General features: G+C 44.5%; 1 protein-coding gene across 1 annotated transcript in view; it reads left to right on the top strand.

Annotated features, from left to right (window-relative positions):
* The first annotated feature begins 3,531 nt into the window (after nt 1-3,531).
* LOC109772684 (FACT complex subunit SPT16) overlaps nt 3,532-21,842 on the top strand; it is a 317,676-nt gene continuing 299,365 nt past the window's right edge. The window contains 4 exon segments of the mRNA XM_073506711.1: nt 3,532-3,912; nt 4,061-4,132; nt 4,134-4,358; nt 4,360-4,477. Of these exon segments, the coding sequence (XP_073362812.1) occupies nt 3,532-3,912; nt 4,061-4,132; nt 4,134-4,358; nt 4,360-4,477 (796 nt within the window).

The following is a 21,842-nucleotide window of genomic DNA, read 5'->3' as shown; positions in this document are numbered from 1 at the left end:
ACTGGTTCAACTAAAGTGAGAGAGACAGACACCCGCCAGTCACCTTTAAGCAACGAGTGCTCGCAGCGGTGAAACCAGTCCCGCGTAAGCGTACGCGTAATGTCGGTCCGGGCCGCTTCATCTCACAATACCGTTGAACCAAGTAACAACCAGTAATGGCAAGAAATATGTATACACCCACGCCCACAACTCCTTTGTGTTCTACTCGTGCATATAACATCATCTACGCATAGACCTGGCTCTGATGCCACTTTTGGGGAACGCATTAATTTCAAAAAAATTCCTACGATCACGCAAGATCTATCTAGGAGATGCATAGCAACAAGACGGGAGAGTGTGTCCACGTACCCTCGTAGATCAAAAGCAGAAGAGTTTTATCAACCCGGTTGATGTAGTCATACGTCTTCATGATCCGACCGATCCAAGTACCGAACGCACGGCACCTCCGAGTTCAGGACACGTTCAGCTCGATGACGTCCCTCGTACTCTTAATCCAGTTGAGGCCGAGGGAGAGTTCTGTCAGCACGACGGCGTGGTGACGGTAATGATGAAGTTACCGGCGCAGGGCTTCGCCTAAGCACTACGACGATATGACTGAGGTATGTAACTGTGGAGGGTGGCACCGCACACGGCTAAAAGATCAACTTGTTTGTCCATGGGGTGCCCCCCTCCCCCGTATATAAAGGAGTGGAGGAGGGGAGGGTCGGCCCTCTCTATGGCGCGCCCAAGGGGGATTCCTACTCCTAGTAGGAGTATGTTTCCCCCTTCCCTAGTTGGAGTAGGAGAAGGAAGAGGGAGAAGGAGAGAAGGAAAGGGGGGCCGACCCCCCCTCCCAATTCGGATTGGGCTTGGGGGGCGCGCGCCTCCCACTTGGCCGCCTCCTCCTCTCCCACCATGACCCATTAAGGCCCATTAACTCCTCTGGTGAATTCCCGTAACTCCCCGGTACTCCGAAAAATACCCGAATAACTCGGAACCTTTCGGATATCCGAATATAGCCTTCCAATATATGAATCTTTACGTCTCGACCATTTAGAAACTCCTCGTCATGTACGTCATCTCATCCGTGACTCCGAACTACCTGCGGTACATCAAAACACATAAACTCATAATACCGATCATCATCGAACGTTAAGCGTGCGGACCCTACGGGTTCGAGAACGATGTAGACATGACCGAGACACTTCTCCGGTCAATAACCAATAGCGGAACCTGGATGCTCATATTGGCTCCCACATATTCTATGAAGATCTTTATCGGTCAAACCGCATAACAACATACGTTGTTCCCTTTGTCATTGGTATGTTACTTGCCCGAGATTCGATCGTCGGTATCACCATACCTAGTTCAATATCGTTACTGGCAAGTCTCTTTACTCGTTCCGTAATACTTCATCCCACAACTAACTCATTAGTCACATTGCTTGCAAGGCTTATAGTGATGAGCATTACCGAGAGGGCCCAGAGATACCTCTCCGAAACACGGAGTGACAAATCCTAATTCGATTCATGCCAACCCAACAAACACCTTTGGAGACACCTGTAGAGCATCATTATAATCACCCATTTACATTGTGACGTTTGATAGCACACTAAGTGTGCCTCCGGTATCCGGGAGTTGCACAATCTCATAGTCTGAGGAACATGTATAAGTCATGAAGAAAGCAGTAGCAATAAAACTTAACGATCAGTTATGCTAAGCTAACGGATGGGTCTTGTCCATCACATCATTCTCTAATGATGTGATCCCGTTCATCAAATGACAACTCATGTCTATGGCTAGGAAACTTAACCATCTTTGATTAACGAGTTAGTCAAGTAGAGGCATACTAGGGATACTTTGTTTTGTCTATATATTCACACATGTACTAAGTTTCCGGTTAATACAATTCTAGCATGAATAATAAACATTTTTCATGATATAAGGAAATATAAATAAAAAATTTATTATTGCCTCTAGGGCATATTTCCTTCAGTATGGCCACCTGGAAATGGTCGCAAGAGCGACCAGCAGAGGCGCCCTCGCGGCGGCCGGCGGCGGAATGCAGTGGTGCTACGCCGTGCGCTCCTGTCAGTGACACCATGCCTTCTCCCCGCCGAACGGCTATTGGTCTGCACCGCAGAGAGAAGAGTGGAGGGCTTTCGATGGAGAATGGCGAGGAGGGGTGCTCCCCCCAACCGCCGATGTCGCAGACTTTGAGGTCGTTGTCCATGGGGAAAACAACATGCCCAAGATCCCCGACGCAGCGGACGAGATCGAGGTCCTTTGCGCAGCAAAGCACAACTGGGAGGAGCGGCAGCTGCAGACCACGCATCTCCCGCACACGCCGACGCGCTAGGAGGCCACGTGCAGCAGCCTGCAGCCTCACCGCCGCCGACACGTGACGGTTAGTAATCCAAGCCGGAAGCGGTGACGGCGACGGCGGGAACTTGATCTGCTGGATGGGGATGCCCTGGGGAAGCGGTGATGACGACGGCGGGAACTTGATCTGGTAGATCGGGACTCCCGCCGGCGCGGTCGATGCGGGGCTGGAGCTGATCGGCGGTGGCTGTTGTAGATGCATCGGCTGCTGTGGCGGAGCGCCGGGCGCGGCGGAGGCCGCTAGGAGCGGCAGCTGCGACTGCAGCCAGGGCGGGGCGGTGGTGGCGGCGGATGGCAGCTGCAGCTGCAGTGGCTGCTGCGGTGCCGCGCCGGGCAGCGGCAACGGCTGCTGCAGCGGAGCGCCGGGCGTGGCGGAGGCCGCCCGGAGCGACGGCTTCCACTGCAGCTAGGGCGGGGCGGTGGTGGTGGTGGATGGCAGCTGCAGCGGCTGCTGCAGCAGCCCGGCGAGCGCGGCAGAGGCCGCCTGGTGCGGCGGCACGGTGGTGGCGATGGGCGGCGCAGCCGGGTGCGGCCCGTAGGACCCGGCCAAGAACAGGCGGATCTCCTGGACCGCCTGGGTTAGGTCCCGCAGCGCCCCAGACACCTCCTCCGGGGTGAGGACGGCGGGGGCGGGCGTGATGGAGGATCCTGGCGCGGGCAGGAGCGGGGCGACGGTCGTGGTGGTCGCCAGAGGCGACGAGGTGGCCGTCAGCGGAAGAGACGGGTTGGTCTGCGATGAAGACATGATCGAACCAAAGCTAGCTGATACTAAATTTTTATGTGGCTGCTAGAAGGAGGGCGCGAGAGGGCTGGCTGGGGGCCTTTTTGCCCACGGCCGGGAAAGAGGGAAGGGATTTCCTTCTTAATTCTTGCTTGATTAGATTGATACATCTCCTCCCCTTATATAGAGAGGTTTACTTGACCCCTAAGCAAGTGACCCTTATCTCTAATTAACCCTAAGACTAACGGGCTATACCGCCAGCCCAGGCCCATTCGGCCCATTACGTACTCTAACATATCATCTGTACAATTGGGTCCAGGTACAGTAACTACTGTTCCAATGTCGCCAGAACATCTTTGATAGATGCTACCCCGGCACAGAGTAAGGCGTATGAGACACTTTTGAAAGCCCAGGAAGCTGCTTTAGCAGCATGTAAACCAGGCAATCAGATGTCTGCAGTTTTTAAGGCTGGAGTTGCAGTGTTTGAGAGGAATGCCCCTGAACTGCTTCCTAATCTAACAAAGTCAGCTAGAACTGGAATTAGCATTGAGTTCCTAGAATCAGGCTTAAAGTTGACAGACAAGAATGGCCGCCTGATAAAAGAGGGCAAGATTTTCAATGTCAACCTTGGTTTGAGTAATATACAGGCAGAAACAAACAATGAGAAGACAAAGCAGTTCTCTTTGCTATTAGCTGATACAGCATTAGTTAGTGACAAGACTGCAGAGATCTTGACCAATTGCTCCAAGGCTATTAAAGATGTTGCATATTCATTTAATGATGAGGAGGAAGTTCCGAAGCCGGATGGCCTGGAAGCACTACCATCCAAGGCAACACTTGGGTCAGACAACCGGAGATGCCCAAGGAAGAGCTCCGGAGACAGCACTAGGTTGTACTTGCCCGTCAAAAGAATGAAGAGACTGCTAGAAAGCTTGCTGGGGGTGGTTCTGGTTCTGGCGATGGCCGTGGTCCTTCTAGGCTCAAATGACAATCCTTTGTCAAAAGAATGAAGGGACTATCCGTATTTTCTTTAATGTACCTGGCATGCCAATTGTCAAATGACAAAGATCTGAAGGCTCAAGGAGCTATCTACTTGAAAGAGATTACATTCCGCTCGAAGGATCCACGACATAGCAGTGAAGTTGTGCAGCAGATCAAAACATTGAGGAGACAATTAGCTTCAAGGGAGTCAGACAGGGCCACCCTTGATACTCATGAGAAACTCCAGCAGGCAACCACCCTTGTTACTTAGGAGAAACTCCAGCAATCAAAGCACCAAAACAAAGCAAATGAGGCTTAATGGTGTGTGGATACGGCCTGCATTTGGTGGTCATTGGAGAAAGCTGACACGAACTTTTGAGGCCCATGTTAATGGTTTCAGATATTCTACTTCAAGGGCTATGAGCGTATGGATATCATGTACGGGAATATAGAACATATGCTTCAGCTTTCATCATTCCAACTTCAACTTGTTTGGCTGAGCAAATTGAGACTCCTTTCCTGGTGGTGACCTTGGGTGAGATAGAGATTGTTATGTTGGGGAACGCAGTAATTTCAAAAAAAATCCTACGATCACGCGAGATCTATCCAGGAGATGCATAGCAACGAGCGGGGAGTGTGTGTCCACGTACCCTCGTAGACCGAAAGCGGAAGCGTTTTATCAATGCGGTTGATGTAGTCGTACGTCTTCACGATCCGACCAATCCAAGTACCGAACGTACGGCACCTCCGAGTTCAGCACACGTTCAACTCGATGACGTCCCTCGCACTCTTGATCCAGTTGAGGCCGAGGGAGAGTTTCGTCAGCACGACGGCATGGTGACGGTGATGATGAAGTTACCGGCGCAGGGCTTAGCCTAAGCACCACGACGATATGACCGAGGTGTGTAACTGTGGAGAGGGGCACCGCACACGGCTAAGAGATCAACTTGTGTTTTCTAGGGTGCCCCCTTGCCTCAGTATATAAAGGAGGAGAGGAGGGGAGGCCGGCCGGCCCTAGGGGCGCGCCCAAGTGTGGAGTCCTACTAGGACTCCAAGTCCTAGTAGGAGTCCACCAAAAGGAAGAGATGGAGAAGGAAGGAGAGGAAGGAGAGAAGGAAAGGGGGGCCGGCCCCCCGGCCCTAGTCCAATTCGGTTTGGGCTAGGGGGGAGCGCGCCACTCCTTGGCCTGCCTCCTCTATTCCACCACTAGGCCCATGAGGCCCATTACTTCTTCCCCCGTATTCCCGTAACTCCCAGGTGCTCCGAAAAATACCTGAATCACTCCGAACCTTTCCGATTTCCGAATATAGCCTTCCAATATATGAATATTTACTTCTTGACCATTCCGAGACTCCTCGTCATGTCTGTGATCTCATCCGGGACTCCGAACAATCTTCGGTCATCAAATCACATAACTCTTTAACACAAATCGTCATCGAACTTTAAGCGTGCGGACCCTACGGGTTCGAGAACTATGTAGACATGACCGAGACATATCTCCAGTCAATAACCAATAGCGGAACCTAGATGCTCATATTGGCTCCTACATATTCTACGAAGATCTTTATCGGTCAAACCGCATAACAACATACGTCATTTCCTTTGTCATCGGTATGTTACTTGCCCGAGATTCGATCGCCGGTATCATCATACCTAGTTCAATCTCGTTACCGGCAAGTCTCTTTACTCATTTCGTAATGCATCATCCCGCAACTAACTCATTAGTCACATTGCTTGCAAGGCTTATAGTGATGTGCATTAACGAGAGGGCCCAGAGATACCTCTCCATTACACGAAGTGACAAATCCTAATCTCGATTTACGCCAACCCAACAAATACCTTCGGAGACACCTGTAGAGCATCTTTATAATCACCCAGTTACATTGTGACGTTTGATAGCACACTAAGTGTTCCTCCGGTATCCGGGAGTTGCGTAATCTCATAGTCAAAGGAATATGTATAAGTCATGAAGAAAGCAATAGCAATAAAACTTAACGATCATATATGCTAAGCTAACGGATGGGTCTTGTCCATCACATCTTTCTCTAATGATGTGATCTCGTTCATCAAATGACAACTCATGTCTATGGTTAGGAAACTTAACCATCTTTGATTAACGAGCTAGTCAAGTAGAGGCATACTAGGGACAATCTGTTTTTGTCTATGTATTCACACATGTACCAAGTTTCCGGTTAACACAATTCTAGCATGAATAATAAACATTTATCATGATATAAGGAAATATAAATAACAAATTTATTATTGCCTCTAGGGCATATTTCCTTCAGTCTCCCACTTGCACTAGAGTCAATAATCTGGTTCACATCGCCATGTGATTTAACACCAATAGTTCACATCACCATGTGATTAACACCCATAGTTCACATCGCCATGTGATCAACACTCAAAGGGTTTACTAGATTCAGTAATCTAGTTCACATTGCTTATGTGATTAATACCCAAGAGTAGTAAGGTGTGATCATGTTTTGCATGTGAGAGAAGTTTTAGTCTATGGGTCTGCCACATTCAGATCCGTGAGTATTTTGCAAATTTCCATGTCTACAATGCTCTGCACGGAGCTACTCTAGCTAATTGCTCCCACTTTCAATATGTATCCAGATTGATACGTAGAGTCATCTGGATCGATGTAAAATCTTGCATCGACGTAACTCCTTACGACAAACTCTTTGTCACCTCCATAACCGAGAAATATTTCCTAAGTCCTCTAAGGATAATTGTGACCGTTGTCTAGTGATCTACTCCTTAGAACACTATTCTACCCTTTTACCAAACTCATGGCAAGGTACACAATAGGTCTGGTATATAGCATAGCATACTTCATAGAACCTATGGCTGAGGCATAGGGAATGACTTTCATTCTCTCTCTATCTTCTGTCGTGGTCGGGTTTTGAGTCTTCCTCAACTTCATACCTTATAACTCAGGCAAGAGTTCCTTCTTTGACTGATCCATTTTGAACTCCTTCAAAATCTTATCAAGGTATGTACTCATCGAAAGTCTTATCAAGCGTCTTGATCTATCTTTATAGATCTTGATGCCCAATATGTAAGCAGCTTCACTGAGGTCTTTCTTTTGAAAAAATCCTTTCAAACACTCCTTTATGCTTTCTAGAAAATTCTACATCATTTCTGATCAACAATATGTCATACACATATACTTATCAAAAAGGTTGTAATGCTCCCACTCACTTTCTTGTAAATACAGGCTTCACCGCAAGTCTGTACAAAACTATATGCTTTGATCAACTCATCAAAAGTGTATATTCCAACTCCGAGATGCTTGCACCAGTCCGTAGATGGATCGCTGGAGTTTGCACATTTTGTTAGCACCTTTAGGATTGACAAAACCTTCTGGTTGCATCATATACAACTCTTCTTTAATAAATCCATTAAGGAATGTAGTTTTGATATCCATTTGCCAGATTTCATAAAATGCGGCATTTGCTAACATGATTCGGACAGACTTAAGCATTGATACGAGTGAGAAAATCTCATCGTAGTCAACACATTGAACTTGTCGAAAACCTTTTGCGACAATTCGAGCTTTGTAGATAGTAACACTACTATCAGCGTCAGTCTTCCTCTTGAAGATCCATTTATTCTCAATGGCTTGCCGATCATCGGGCAAGTCCACCAAAGTCCATACTTTGTTCTCATACATGGATCCTATCCCAGATTTCATGGCCTTAAGCCATTTCGCGGAATCTGGGCTCATCATCGCTTCCTCATAGTTCGTAGGTTCGTCATGGTCTAGTAACATGATTTCCAGAACATGATTACCATACCAATCTGGTGCAGATCGTGCTCTGGTTGATGTACGAAGTTCTGTAGTAACGTGATCCGAAGTTTCATGATCATCATAATTAACTTCCTCACTAGTTGCTGTAGCCATCACTGGAACTGATTTCTGTGATGAACTAATTTCCAATTCGGGAGAAGGTACAATTACCTTATCAAGTTCTACTTTCCTCCCACTCACTTCTTTCGAGAGAAACTCCTTCTCTAGAAAGGATCCATTTTAGTAATAAAAAAATCTTGCCTTAGGATCAGTGATAGAGGGTCTGCCCAATAGTTTATTTTGGGTATCCTATGAAGACTTGCTTCTCCGATTTGGCTTCGAGCTTATCATGTTTAAACTTTTTCACATAAGCATTGCAATCCCAAACTTTAAGAAATGACAGATTAGGTTTCTTGCAAAACCATAGTTCATACGGTGTCATCTCAACGGATTTAGATGGTGCCCCTTTTTAACGTGAATGCAGCTGTCTCTAAAGCATAACCCCTAAAATGATAGTGGTAAATCGGTAAGAGACATCATAGATCGCACCATATCTAATAAAGTGCGGTTACGACGTTCGGACACACCATTACACTGTGGTATTCTAGGTGGCGTGAGTAGTGAAACTATTTCACATTATTTTAAATTAAGGCCAAACTCGTAACTCAAATATTTTATCTCTGCGAACAGATCATAGAAAATTTTATTTTCTTGTTATGATGATTCTCCACTTTACTCTGAAATTATTTGAACTTTTCAAATGTTTCAGACTTATGCTTCATCAAGTAGATATACCCATATCTGCTCAAATTATCTGTGAAGGTCAGAAAATAACGATACCCGCCGCAAGCCTCAACACTCATTGGACCACATACATCAGTATGTATTATTTCCAATAAGTCAGTTGCTCGCTCCATTGTTCCGGAGAACGGAGTCTTACTCATCTTGCCCATAAGGCATGGTTCGCAAGCATCAAGTGATTCATAATCAAGTGATTCCAAAAGCCCATCAGCATGGAGTTTCTTCATCCGCTTTACACCAATATGACCTAAATGGCGGTGCCATAAATATGTTGCACTATCATTATTAACTTTGCATCTTTTGGCATCAATATTATGAATATGTGTATCACATGATCGAGATTCAATAAACCAATCACATTGGGTGTATGACCATAGAAGGTTTTATACAAGTAAACAGAACAACAATTATTCTCTGTCTTAAATGAATAACCGTATTGCAATGAACATGATCTAATCATATTCATGCTCAACACAAACACCAAATAACATTTATTTTGGCTCAACACTAATCCCGAAGATAGAGGGAGTGTGCGATGGTGATCATATCAATCTTGGAAACATTTCCAACACACATCGTCACATTGCCCTTTAACTAGTCTCTATTATTCTGCAACTCCTGTTTCAAGTTACTAATCATAGCAATTGAACCGGTATCAAATATTGAGGGGTTGCTTATGAGCACTAGTAAAGTACACATCAATAATCTGTATATCAAATATACCTTTGTTCACTTTGCCATCCTTCTTATCCACACATACTTGGGGCAGTTCCGTTTCTAGTGACCAGTCCCTTTGCAGTAGAAGCACTCAGTCTCAAGCTTAGGTCAAGACTTGGGTTTCTTCACTTGAGCAGCAACTTGCTTGCCGTTCTTCTTGAAGTTCCCCTTCTTCCCTTTTCCCTTTTATTTGAAACTAGTTGTCTTGTTAACCATCAACACTTGATGCTCTTTCTTGATTTCTACCTTCGTCGATTTCAACATCACGAAGTGCTCGAGAATCGTTTTCGTCATCCCTTGCATATTATAGTTCATCACGTAGTTCCAGTAACTTGGTGATAGTGACTAGAGTACTCTGTCAATCACTATCTTATCTGGAAGATTAACTCCCACTTGATTCAAGTGATTGTAGTACTCAGACATTCTGAGCACATGCTCACTGGTTGAGCTATTCTCCTCCATCTTGTAGGCAAAGTACTTGTCAGAAGTCTCAACCTGTTGACACGGGCATGAGACTGAAATACTAATTTCATCTCTTGGAACATCTCATATGCTCCATGGCGTTCAAAACGTTTTTGAAGTCCTGGTTCTAAGTCGTAAAGCATGGTGCACTAAACTATCAAGTAGTCATCATACTGAACTTTGTCAAACATTCATAACGTCTGCATCTGCTCCTATAATAGATTTGTCACCTAGCGGTGCATCAAGGATATAATTCTTCTGTGCAGCAATGAAGATAATTCTCATATCACGGACCAAGTCCGCATCATTGCCACTATCATCTTTCAACTAATTTTTCTCTAGGAACATATCAAAAAAAAACATGGAGCTATATCGCGAGCTATAGATCTACAACATAATTTGCAAATACAACCAAGATTAAGTTCATGATAAATTAAAGTTCAATTAATCATATTACTTAAGAACTCCCACTTAGATAGACATCACTCGAGTCATCTAAATGATCACGTGCTCCAAATCAACTAAACCATGTCTGATCAACACGTGAGATGGAGTAGTTTCAATGGTGAACATCTTATGTTGATCATATCTACTATATGATTCACGCTCGACCTTTCGGTCTCAGTGTTCCGAGGCCATATCTGCATATGCTAGGCTCGTCAAGTTTAACCCGAGTATTCCGCGTGTGCAAAACTGGCTTGCGCCCGTTGTATGTGAATGTAGAGCTTATCACACCCGATCATCACGTGGTGTCTCGGCACGAAGAACTGTAGCAACGGTGCATACTCAGGGAGAACACTTATACCTTGAAATTTAGTGAAAGGTCGTCTTATAATGGTACCGCCGTACTAAGCAAAATAAGATGCATAAAAGATAAACATCACATGCAATCAAAATATGTGACATGATATGGCCATCATCATCTTGTGCTCATGATCTCCATCACCGAAGCATCATCATGATCTCCATCGTCACCGGCTTGACACCTTGATCTCCATCGTAGCGTCGTTGTCGTCTCGCCAACTATTACTTCTACGACTATCGCTACCGCTTAGTGATAAAGTAAAACTATTACATGGCGATTGCATTGCATACAATAAAGCGACAACCATAAGGCTCCTGCCAGTTGCCGATAACTTTACAAAACATGATCATCTCATACAACAACTTATATCTCATCACGTCTTGACCATATCACATCACAACATGCCCTGCAAAAACAAGTTAGACGTCCTCTACTTTGTTGTTGCAAGTTTAACGTGGCTGCCACGGGGTTAGAAGAACTGATTCTTACTTACGCAAAACCACAACGTGGTGTAGTCATTGCTTTTTGATCTTCTAAAAGAACCCTCTTCATTGAAACCGGTTCAACTAAAGTGAGAGAGCCAGACACCCGCTAGTCACCTTTAAGCAATGAGTGCTCGAAGCGGTGAAACCGGTCTCGCGTAAGCGTACGCGTAATGTCGGTTTGGGCCGCTTCATCTCACAATACCGCCGAACCAAGTAACAACTAGCAACGTCAAGCAATATGTATACACACACGCCCACAACTCCTTTATGTTCCACTCGTGCAAATAACATCTACGCATAGACCTGGCTCGGATGCCACTGTTGGGGAACGCAGTAATTTCAAAAAAAATCCTACGATCACGCAAGATCTATCTAGGATATGCATAGCAACGAGCGGGTAGAGTGTGTCCACGTACCCTCGTAGACCAAAAGCCGAAGTGTTTTATCAACACGGTTGATGTAGTCGTACGTCTTCACGATCCGACCGATCCAAGTACCAAACATACGGCACCCTCGAGTTCAGCACACGTTCATCTCGATGACGTCCCTCGTACTCTTGATCCAGTTGAGGCCGAGGGAGAGTTCCGTCAGCACGACGGCGTGGTGACAGTGATGATGAAGTTACCGGCGCAGGGCTTCATCTAAGCACTACGACGATATGACCGAGGTGTGTAACTGTGGAGGGGGGCACCGCACACGGCTAAAAGATCAACTTGTGTGTTCTAGGGTGCCCCCTTGCCTTAGTATATACAGGAGGAGAGGAGGGGAGCCCGGCCAGCTCTAGGGGCGCGCCCAAGTGTGGAGTCCTACTAGGACTCCAAGTCCTAGTAGGAGTCCACCAAAAGGAAGAGAGGGAGAAGGAAGGAGAGGAAGGAGAGAAGGAAAGGGGGGCCGGCCCCCTGCCCTAGTCCAATTCAGTTTGGGCTAGGGGGGGCGCGCGCCACTCCTTGGCCTGCCTCCTCTCTTCCACCACTAGGCCCATGAGGCCCATTACTTCTTCCCCCGTATTCCCGTAACTCTCCGGTGCTCCGAAAAATGCCCGAATCACTTGGAACCTATCCGATGTCCGAATATAGCCTTCCAATATATGAATCTTTACTTCTCGACCATTTCGAGACTCCTCGTCATGTCCGTGATCTCATCCGGGACTCCGAACAATCTTCGGTCATCAAATCACATAACTCTTTAATACAAATCGTCATCGAACGTTAAGCGTGCGGACCCTACGGGTTCGAGAACTATGTAGACATAACCGAGACATATCTCCAGTCAATAACCAATAGCCAAACCTGGATGCTCATATTGGCTCCTACATATTCTACGAAGATCTTTATCGGTCAAACCGCATAACAACATACATCATTCCCTTTGTCATCGGTATGTTACTTGCCCGAGATTCGATCGTCGGTATCATCATACCTAGTTCAATCTCGTTACCAGCAAGTCTCTTTACTCGTTCTGTAATGCATCATCCCGCAACTAACTCATTAGTCACATTGCTTGCAAGGCTTATAGTGATGTGCATTACCGATAGGGCCCAGAGATACCTCTCCATTACACGGAGTGACAAATCCTAATCTCGATTTACGCCAACCCAACAAATACCTTCGGAGACACCTGTAGAGCATCTTTATAATCACCCAGTTACGTTGTGACATTTGATAGCACACTAAGTGTTCCTCCGGTATCCGGGAGTTGCATAATCTCATAGTCAAAGGAATATTTATAAGTCATGAAGAAAGCAATAGCAATAAAACTTAATGATCATATATGCTAAGCTAACGGATGGGTCTTGTCCATCACATCATTCTCTAATGATGTGATCCCGTTCATCAAATGACAACTCATGTCTATGGTTAGGAAAATTAACCATCTTTGATTAACGAGCTAGTCAAGTAGAGGCATACTAGGGGCACTCTGTTTTTGTCTATGTATACACACATGTACCAAGTTTCCGGTTAATACAATTCTAACATGAATAATAAACATTTATCATGATATAAGGAAATATAAATAACAAATTTATTATTGCCTCTAGGGCATATTTCCTTCATGTTAATCTGGAGAGGGTTGGAACAAAGAACTTTGACATGGCTATCATGTTCAAGGACTTGAAGAAGGATGTTCTCCGCATCGACTCCATTCAGTCAACCTCACTTGATGCGATGAAGGAGTGGATTGACACCACTGATCTCAAGTACTTTCAGAGCAGGCTGTATCTGAACTGGCGCCCTATGCTAAAGACTATCATTGATGATCCTCAGAAGTTTGTTGACGATGGTGGCTGGGAGTTCCTGAACATGGAGGCAAGCGATTCCGGGGAAGATGAAACGGAGGAATCAGACCAGGGGTACGAGCCTTCTACTGCTGAGCTCGAGTCTGAATTAGAAGACGAAGACTCCGACAGCGCGTCCTTGGTGGAATCAGACGAGAATGAGGAAGAGGATTGACATATTGGACTCCACTTAGGACAACACGCCATACAGTTAATGTTTCAATCAAGAAGGAATCACCATGTGAAACATTTGGGGAATTACTAGCATTCCTAATGTCAGACCGAAAGAAGACTTAGTTCTATTTTCATTTGAATCATGGATACCCCCTCATGACTCATTTGCTCACTTTGTTACAAGTCAAGCTCAGGAATCAGGATACACATGAAGAAGGTGACCCTTGTACTTTTTTACATTACATGACAAAGAGATGTGTTCAAGTGGCCATGGAGAAACCATTTTATGGAGTGATTATATACTCCCTCCGATCAAAAATAACTGGCGTGGCTTTAGTTCAAATTGACCAACAACAACAACAACAAAGCCTTTAGTCCCAAACAAGTTGGGGTAGGTGAGTTGGAGTTCTCAATTATAAATAAAATTGTATGTTCTATCCAATCCACCAACCCGCCTGCACTTTCTAGATAACAAACAACATCATGTCGCGCCATTGAATGAATCCTGATCCATATAGGCAGGTGAGAAAACTTAACTGAAATAAGAAAAGAGTATTGTTCAACTGTTGTCTAGTTTAAGGATTCTGGAACTTCTGAACATTCAGAGCACACTTTAAATTTGAAGCTGGCCAAAACAGGAGAAAAACATTGTTTGCTTTCCCGCCTTCACTCAAGGTTCACCAACGGTTCAGGAGTGACCAAGTGTATCCAACGGCATGATTCTACTCATCATTTACCATTTCCTTCTTGTCTATAGTTTGCTGTTTAAGCCCAGTTTAAGCCGCTAGTCTTATCTGAACTAACTGCCAAGTGCCTAATGTGACTGCTGCAGAAGTATATAGCTCTAGCAAATCTTTGGCAGAGAATTCGTTTTGGGTCACTCCGTCCTCCTTAAGGCCTTCCTATTCGATTTTCGACCACAATAATGAAGCATTTTTTCGTAAATTTTAGACTGTCTCGTGCTTTGGTAACTGTTCTGACCATACTCAGTACAAGGAGCAAATATATAGGGGGTACAAACAATTTCTTGTAGGATGACTACTTTTAGTTTTTTAATAACAAAACCAAGTTGGATCACATTATTTGCTTTCACATTTTTACCATTGTGGAGATCAAAGTCAGGTAAAGCCTAGAATCTAAAAATGCACATGGTGCAACAATTCCGATTAAAAATTGAATTAGCGCAAGATAAGCCATACAGAGATTGATAGGTTCTGATAAAACAAAAGGAGCAAATGTGGAAACAAGCTAGTTACATGTGTTCAGAAATATTACTAAGGTATAGAGTTGTGATTCTCACTGACCAAGATAAAGGGGCCCATATTTTGTCAATGAGTTGTGCGCTGCTTCTCTCCACTTAAGTTATCTGTTAAAAACCCAGACAATGTCCATGGTCAAACCTTGCAATAGTAGACTGCACGTATATGGGATGCCATTCCCTCGTACGTAAAATGTAAAAGTCCAACCAAAGAAAATTGCAAAGACGATTAAATATACATTTTGCAACGGGACAATAACTGGCTTGGACCTATCGTGAACATTACAAATACTGGTTGGTTAATTCTTTCCCAAGCTGCTTGGAAAGTTGACTAGTCCCGGTAATGTCTTTGGGCCTTTAAACTACTCCATGTCTTTCACCCACCAACTCATTCAGGGATAGTTTGTTTAAATGCCCGAATACTTCAAGACTTGGCAGAGGCCAGCTTAGTTAAATTTGACCAGAGATCAACAAGCAGCTTATGTCATGAATCCTGGTCATGAAGGTTGCCATATCTGCACTTACAGGTGAACTTGTAAGTCGGTTCATCTCCTTCCTAATGAACAATTACCACTCCTCCAACCATGCATGATCAGAGGAGAAGGTGGTGGAGAGGTTGCAGCATCTCCTGATCAGAGTTGGCACCATAGTCAAGGAGGCGCACGCTTGATACATTACCAACTCTGGGATGATGATGCAGCTCAAGATGCTCTCAGAGCCCATGAGAGGACACCATCTGCTTGATAACTCAAGGTACTGAGACCTCCAAGACAATGCAGGCAATCACTTTGCCACCTTCACTCAAGGTTCATGCACAGTTCAGGAGTGACCAAGTGTAGCCAACGGTTTATACTTATCATTTATCATTTCCTTGTTGTCTCTAGTTAGCTGTTTAAGCCTGGTTTAAGCTGCTAATCTTAGGTGAACTAACTGCCAAGAGCCTAATGTGACCGTTGTAGAAGTATTATAGCCCCAGCTTGGGTGAATGAAATGCAACAAGAATTAACTTTTCCTTCTTTTTGCTGATCTTTACTTTCTCACACTAGAGCTAGCCTAATTCCTTTTATCCTCATCTCAGATCCACCATATCACTACGGCAAACATGCATTTAGCAGCATGTACATGCAGTGGTTGGAGTACGTTTGGATTATATAGTTACAAAATTACCAAGTGCTTGACAAGTTGCACATGACCTGCTTCTCCAGAGATGAATACTATTACTACTATGTTCGGTACAGTTATCTTAGCGGTTTCTCTTATCTTTACTACAAAGGGAAGTCTACGGTCTTAATGATCAATATCCTTTGCACTCTCCTGCAAAACCAGCCACCCCTCCCATCCCCACTCAAAAAGAAACAACAGAAAAAAACCGGGGAAAACCCAAACAGCCACGACCCACCAACACAGGTCCCAAGCCCCCATCTCCCCGAATCCCCTCACTCCTGATCTCATTTCTCTCCAAAGTAAAAATCGCCACAGCCTGTGCTTCACCGCCTGCCCTCACACTCCTCTGCAAGCCACCTCACTGGCCCAGATCTCTATCCGCCGTCGTGTCCTCTGCTCCGCGTGGCCAATCCATGCCTCCCGCCGCCACTCCCTTCTCGTCCACCTCATGGTCATAGTGGCCGCAGTCCTGGCATGGATGACGCTGCCCTGCACCGCCCACCACTCTCATCTGCACGACGACCCGCCCTTCACCATCGTCGTCCTACGATTGTCTCCGTCCCCGTCGTACCGCCCTCATCTCAGTCGCCGTCGCTGCCCCAGCGGTGACAATTGCGGTAGTGGAACCTGATGGCTTGTCGGACGGAGAGAAGAACTACAATGAACTCTTTGCTCGACAATGACCTGGCCCTTGTTCGCAGCACTATAATCATACCATGAATTACTGCTAGTTTTCGTGGGTAAAATTCAGAATGAACTCTTTTCCTATTTCTTGCCAAGAATCACAACATATGTCCGCAAGTACTCTCTGTTGTAGCTCAATATTTGGATTCCCTGCTTGCGTAAGAAAATTTCCACTTTCTAACTCTTTTTTCTGCTTAATTTGATCAAGTTTCATGGATATTCAATCTTTTTGTTTGTGTGTGTGAGCAGAGAAACTTCCCTGGGAATGACAAAATAATTCGATCAACAGAATCTTTTGAACTCATTTTGTATCTTTGGTGCTAACTTGAGCGGTCCAATAAGAATGCCTAGATTTTAAGATCGAGGGTTTTATCCTATTTAGGGAAGGTGGATCAGCGCCTAGGCTTAGATGATAAGCGGCCACATAAGAGGCAAAGAACAAAAGATTCAGCAAAGGACTGCTTGGCTTGACAATGGTGCAATAGCGTGCAGCCTATGGGTTTCAGTTATGCTTCTTCCTCTCACAACATAATGATTTTGTTTCGTTCAAGTCACCTCAACCTCATCTCTGGAATTGATGACATTGATCGATTGATGGTTCAAGAGGTTGATATTGGAGGAGGATGGCAAGTTTTTGGATTGCCCTTGGGATATCTTCTCGGCTACAAGTTCAACTATGGTGTTGGGGTAACTGATATATTATTTGAACTACTGCAAATTGCAAAATAAAAATGAAGAATATTTACGGTATGATTTTGCGACTCCAGTTATGAATTTGTGATAAGGGTTCTAATTTCAGGGGATTTTTGTAGGGTAACGTAGCAGAAAACAAAAAATTTCTGACCTACGCACCAGCCCAGGACCACTATGGAGACTGCATACAAGGTTTCATCTTTTTCGTTACCGACTCGTAGCGCAGCGGGAAGTAGAGTCGATGACGATCGGCGGTGCAGATCCCCGCAGCTAGGGTTTACAACCTCCCAACCGCGAGGATGAATACCCTCATCCGCCATACGGACAGCCCTCCGGGAGGCGGTCGAACAGTCCCCGGACGGCGTCGTGGACAGCCCTTCGGGAGGACCTTCGAAACTCGAACGGTCACTCGGACAGCCCTCCGGGAGGACCCATAGAACTCGGACCGTCACTTGGATAGCCCTTCGGGAGGCACTCTCGAACAGCCCCTCAGGGCACTAAGATCGAAACTACGACCTCTCTACAGAGTTGCACACATACGGTGTCAGCTATCCGGCAGGGCTTCGCCGTCCAGAACTAGTTCCTGCCGGAACCCAGACAGCCTTTCGGCTCTACGAAACTATTTCACTGGGAGGGAGAGAAGAAGCCAGATCATTGCAATGGCATGTATGTGAGAAGGGATGATCCTTTAGGCAGCCCCCTCCACCCCTATTTATAGGCCAAGCCCAAGGGTGGCTTCTCCAAGAAGCCAAGGGGGGAAATACCAAAAAGGCCCTCAAGGTGGCTTCTCCAAGAAGCCAAGCAAAAAACACTTTCACTATTCATGACGACATTTTTCAGCGTCCGTTCGAATTGAAAATATTTATGTGGGCTCAGAACATTTCCAGTACCCACTAAAATAATTTTCAACGCGTTCCGAAACAATTTCGGTTTAGTGATTTTCATCTGCGAAAAGCAAACAAGAATGCGTTTTCACTATTCATGAAGACAATTTTTCGCGTTCACTAAATCCGAAAATATTTCTATGGGTCTTAGAATAATTCCAGTACCCACTAAAATGATTTTGGATTCATTCTGAAACAATTTCAGATTAGTGAATTTCATCTGCGAAAAACAGCCAAAGCGGTACCGGCAGCTCCGAAACATTTTCGGTTTTTATTTCTGAAAATTCCAAAAAGTTTCCAGAATGATTCTGGCACCCTCCAAGAATTATCAGGCATGTGCCGAAACCATTTTGACTTAATGGCATACCCCGAAACAACTTTTTCGGTTTCACCGAAACTCATCCGGTGACCTCTCTCTGCGGTACGATTCCGCTGTCCGAAACTTTTCGGTGTCCGAAACTTTTTCGGTGATTTTCTCTCAGACTCCCTGTCTAGTATTCAGCAGATAGATGACCCTTAAGCGTGTGACCCTATAGGTTCGGTGAAGTATAGACATGACCTGGAACCCCTTCCGATCAATGATCAACATCGGGGCCGTGGACACCCATATTGACTCCTATACCCACACGAATGAATATTCGAGTGAACCTCCAGTTGAGGTGAGCTATTCCTGTTGCTTCACGATATATCACAAACACCTAAGGTGAGATTTATTGCATCCCCATGGGCCAACACTTTGTCCACTATGCAAGTTACCTCGTTACCGGTTTTGTTCTCTTTTCTCGTTTCGTGTTCCGGCATCCCCGTGATCAAATCACAAAGTGTCTGGCCAGACGATGATGGACACCGTAACACCGAGTGGGCCCGAGTATATCTCTCCATCGTCGGAGGAGCAAATCCCAATCTCGAGCTATCAAGTTACTTAACATACTTTCCCATGAACCCGTAAGCCGCCGTAATAGCCATCCAGTTACGGATGACGTTTAACAAACCCCAAAGTTCATGAAGCAAGCATGAAGAAACTCGATACTCTCATGGTCTAAGGAATTATGCAAACATTAACTATCTCTGTGTTATAAACCATTAACTTGTGACGAATGTATCTCATAGCATAACATCAATTCGGGTCGATTCAACACAAATGTCCTTCCTGACATTGTGCCCTCAAAGTTGCTTGGCATAGACATGCCCATGATTGGGAAAACATAATCATCATGCAACACTTGAGCTAGTCTTAGAGGCACGACTAGGAATACATTTTACCGTTTATTATTCCACACGTGCATATGGGTTCTCCCCAGAGCCTTTATGGATATACGGGCTCGGGAACCACAGCAGTTATAGCATGGAACATAAACATAATTATGAACAAGGAGATAATCAATAACATTTATTATTGCCTCTAGGGCATATCTCCTACAGACTCCCACTTGCACTAGAGACAGTAATCTAGCTTATGCTAATGCACTTCACACCTGTGGCACACCGGTGTAAATATGCTTCGCTTGTGGTATAGCCTGATGTCCAACGGATCTGACGACTTCAGTTCCGTGTGTATCTTTGCATGTCCTCGCGTTTTCACAAAATTCATATTTTGTGTGGACTTGGCTTTGTATGTATGTGAATCACAGGTCGAACCTGGATTCCTCAGACTGAGTTATGGAGCAACTACCTGCAGTAGTGTCCCATTGTCAAAAGCCATCTTGGAACTATACTAAGTTCATGAATGAACTATATGATTCAACATCTTCTTTGTCGCTTCTAAAGCGTCAACATACTTAGCCCTTGTTATAGAATTCGCCACAGTAACTAGTTTGAACAAATTCCAACTAACTGTGCCACCACATTGTGTGTTACACAAAACCCTTAATTTAAATCGAAAATCGCATGGAGAAAAGATGAAGACTATATCGATGTAACATTTTACAACGAACTCTTCATGATCTCTGCTTGCAAGAAAACCATGTCATCAGTACTTACTCTAGTACTCTGTGACATCTTTCACTGTTGTCCCATGATCAGTAATTTGATCACTTTGGTATCCATACTCACAACACCTAGGGAGTATCGGACATATCTGGTTGTTTTACATACCATGGAATACATGATTAATCCAAACACAAAAGTGTGTGGAATCTGCATCATGTATTTTACTCATCAGTGTTTTGGGACACCGAGTCTTGCAAAAACTCTTTCCATGTGACTTTGGCAAGAATCACTCCTTGGCGTTTTAAATGCTAAAAGGTTTTAGCATCTTGTCAATATGTATTCATTGCTTAGCCCCATTAGGTAAATCTATCTCCATAGATCATCATGCCTAATATTGAGGCTATTTAGCCTAAGCACTTCATCGAAAAACTATTTTCAAATAAGTCCTAATTTGTGTCAAGAAATTTATTTCCAATTACCAATGTGCCAAGCACATAAGGTTTTTAGAAATATTATTACGCTCCCACTTACTTTCTTGAATTACAAGCATCTTCGTTACCCATTGATGAAGTCAAAACCCCTTTGACCATTTCATCAAAACACGAAGATTCCAACTCCATTTTGCTCTCTTCTGTCCATTGCTGGAACTCTGAAGTTTGCATACCTACTAGCATCCTCTGGATCGACAAATTACTTTGGACTGTATCATATACAAGTCCTAGCTTTCATTTCCATCAGATGGAAATCCTTTTATCATCCATGTTTCATATCTCATGATTGAAATATGTATTAATTGCTAGTTACCCGAACCGACTTTAAGCATCGCTACGATGAAAACAACCTCATCGTAGTCAACTCTTGAACTTGTTATTTCAACAAGTCAAGCTTTATGGATAAAACATTTTTATCCGTATCAGTTTTAAGTTCCATAAATATTCGTTAGACTCTAAGTCTTCCGAAAGGTGTATCAAGGTTTTAATCTTGAATCACTTATATGGAAACAAACTCGGGTTGTATTGGCATTTAGCCAATTCTGGAGTCAAGGCCCATCAACGCTTCCTTGTGTATCGTAGGTATAATGTTGTCTAACAACAATATCTCGTTTGCGCACCTGAGAGGTTTGCACGAGCCTTGCCTACGTGGTTCAGCTGCAAGTTCGACCGAAGTTTATACATTTTATTGTAGAGACTTCCGTATCAGTCGCAGTAGGAAACTCTGGAATTACTTCGAAGGTCTCTTTCCTTTGATCTGATGAAGATACTGTTTATCTCGTCGAGTTGCACTATTCTCCCACTCACATTTTAGAAAGAACCATTCTCTTTAAAAGCATACCGTTCTTTGTGGCAAACCTATTTGCCTCGGTATAGTGAGGGAGGAATACCCAATGACTTGGGATAACCTACAAAGTAGCACTTGTCTGATTTGGAATAGGTTTGTAACCTTTTACACAAGCCCCATATTCCAAATGTTAAGAAAAGATACAACATGGTTGGGCGTACCATACCATGGCTTCATTTCAACAGACCCGATGTAGCTCTTTTCAGTGTAAAAGCCGCAGTCTCTAAAGCATCACTTTAAAAGGATAATGGCAAATTTATTTATGTCATCTTTGACCTTACCATGTCATAAATGGTTAGATTACATCTCCACGG

Source organism: Aegilops tauschii, chromosome 2, assembly GCF_002575655.3.
Source record: "Aegilops tauschii subsp. strangulata cultivar AL8/78 chromosome 2, Aet v6.0, whole genome shotgun sequence".
In the NCBI taxonomy this organism is placed as follows: Eukaryota; Viridiplantae; Streptophyta; class Magnoliopsida; order Poales; family Poaceae; genus Aegilops; species Aegilops tauschii.
Note: the sequence above shows the minus strand (reverse complement) of the source record. Positions and strands in the feature narration are given on the sequence as shown.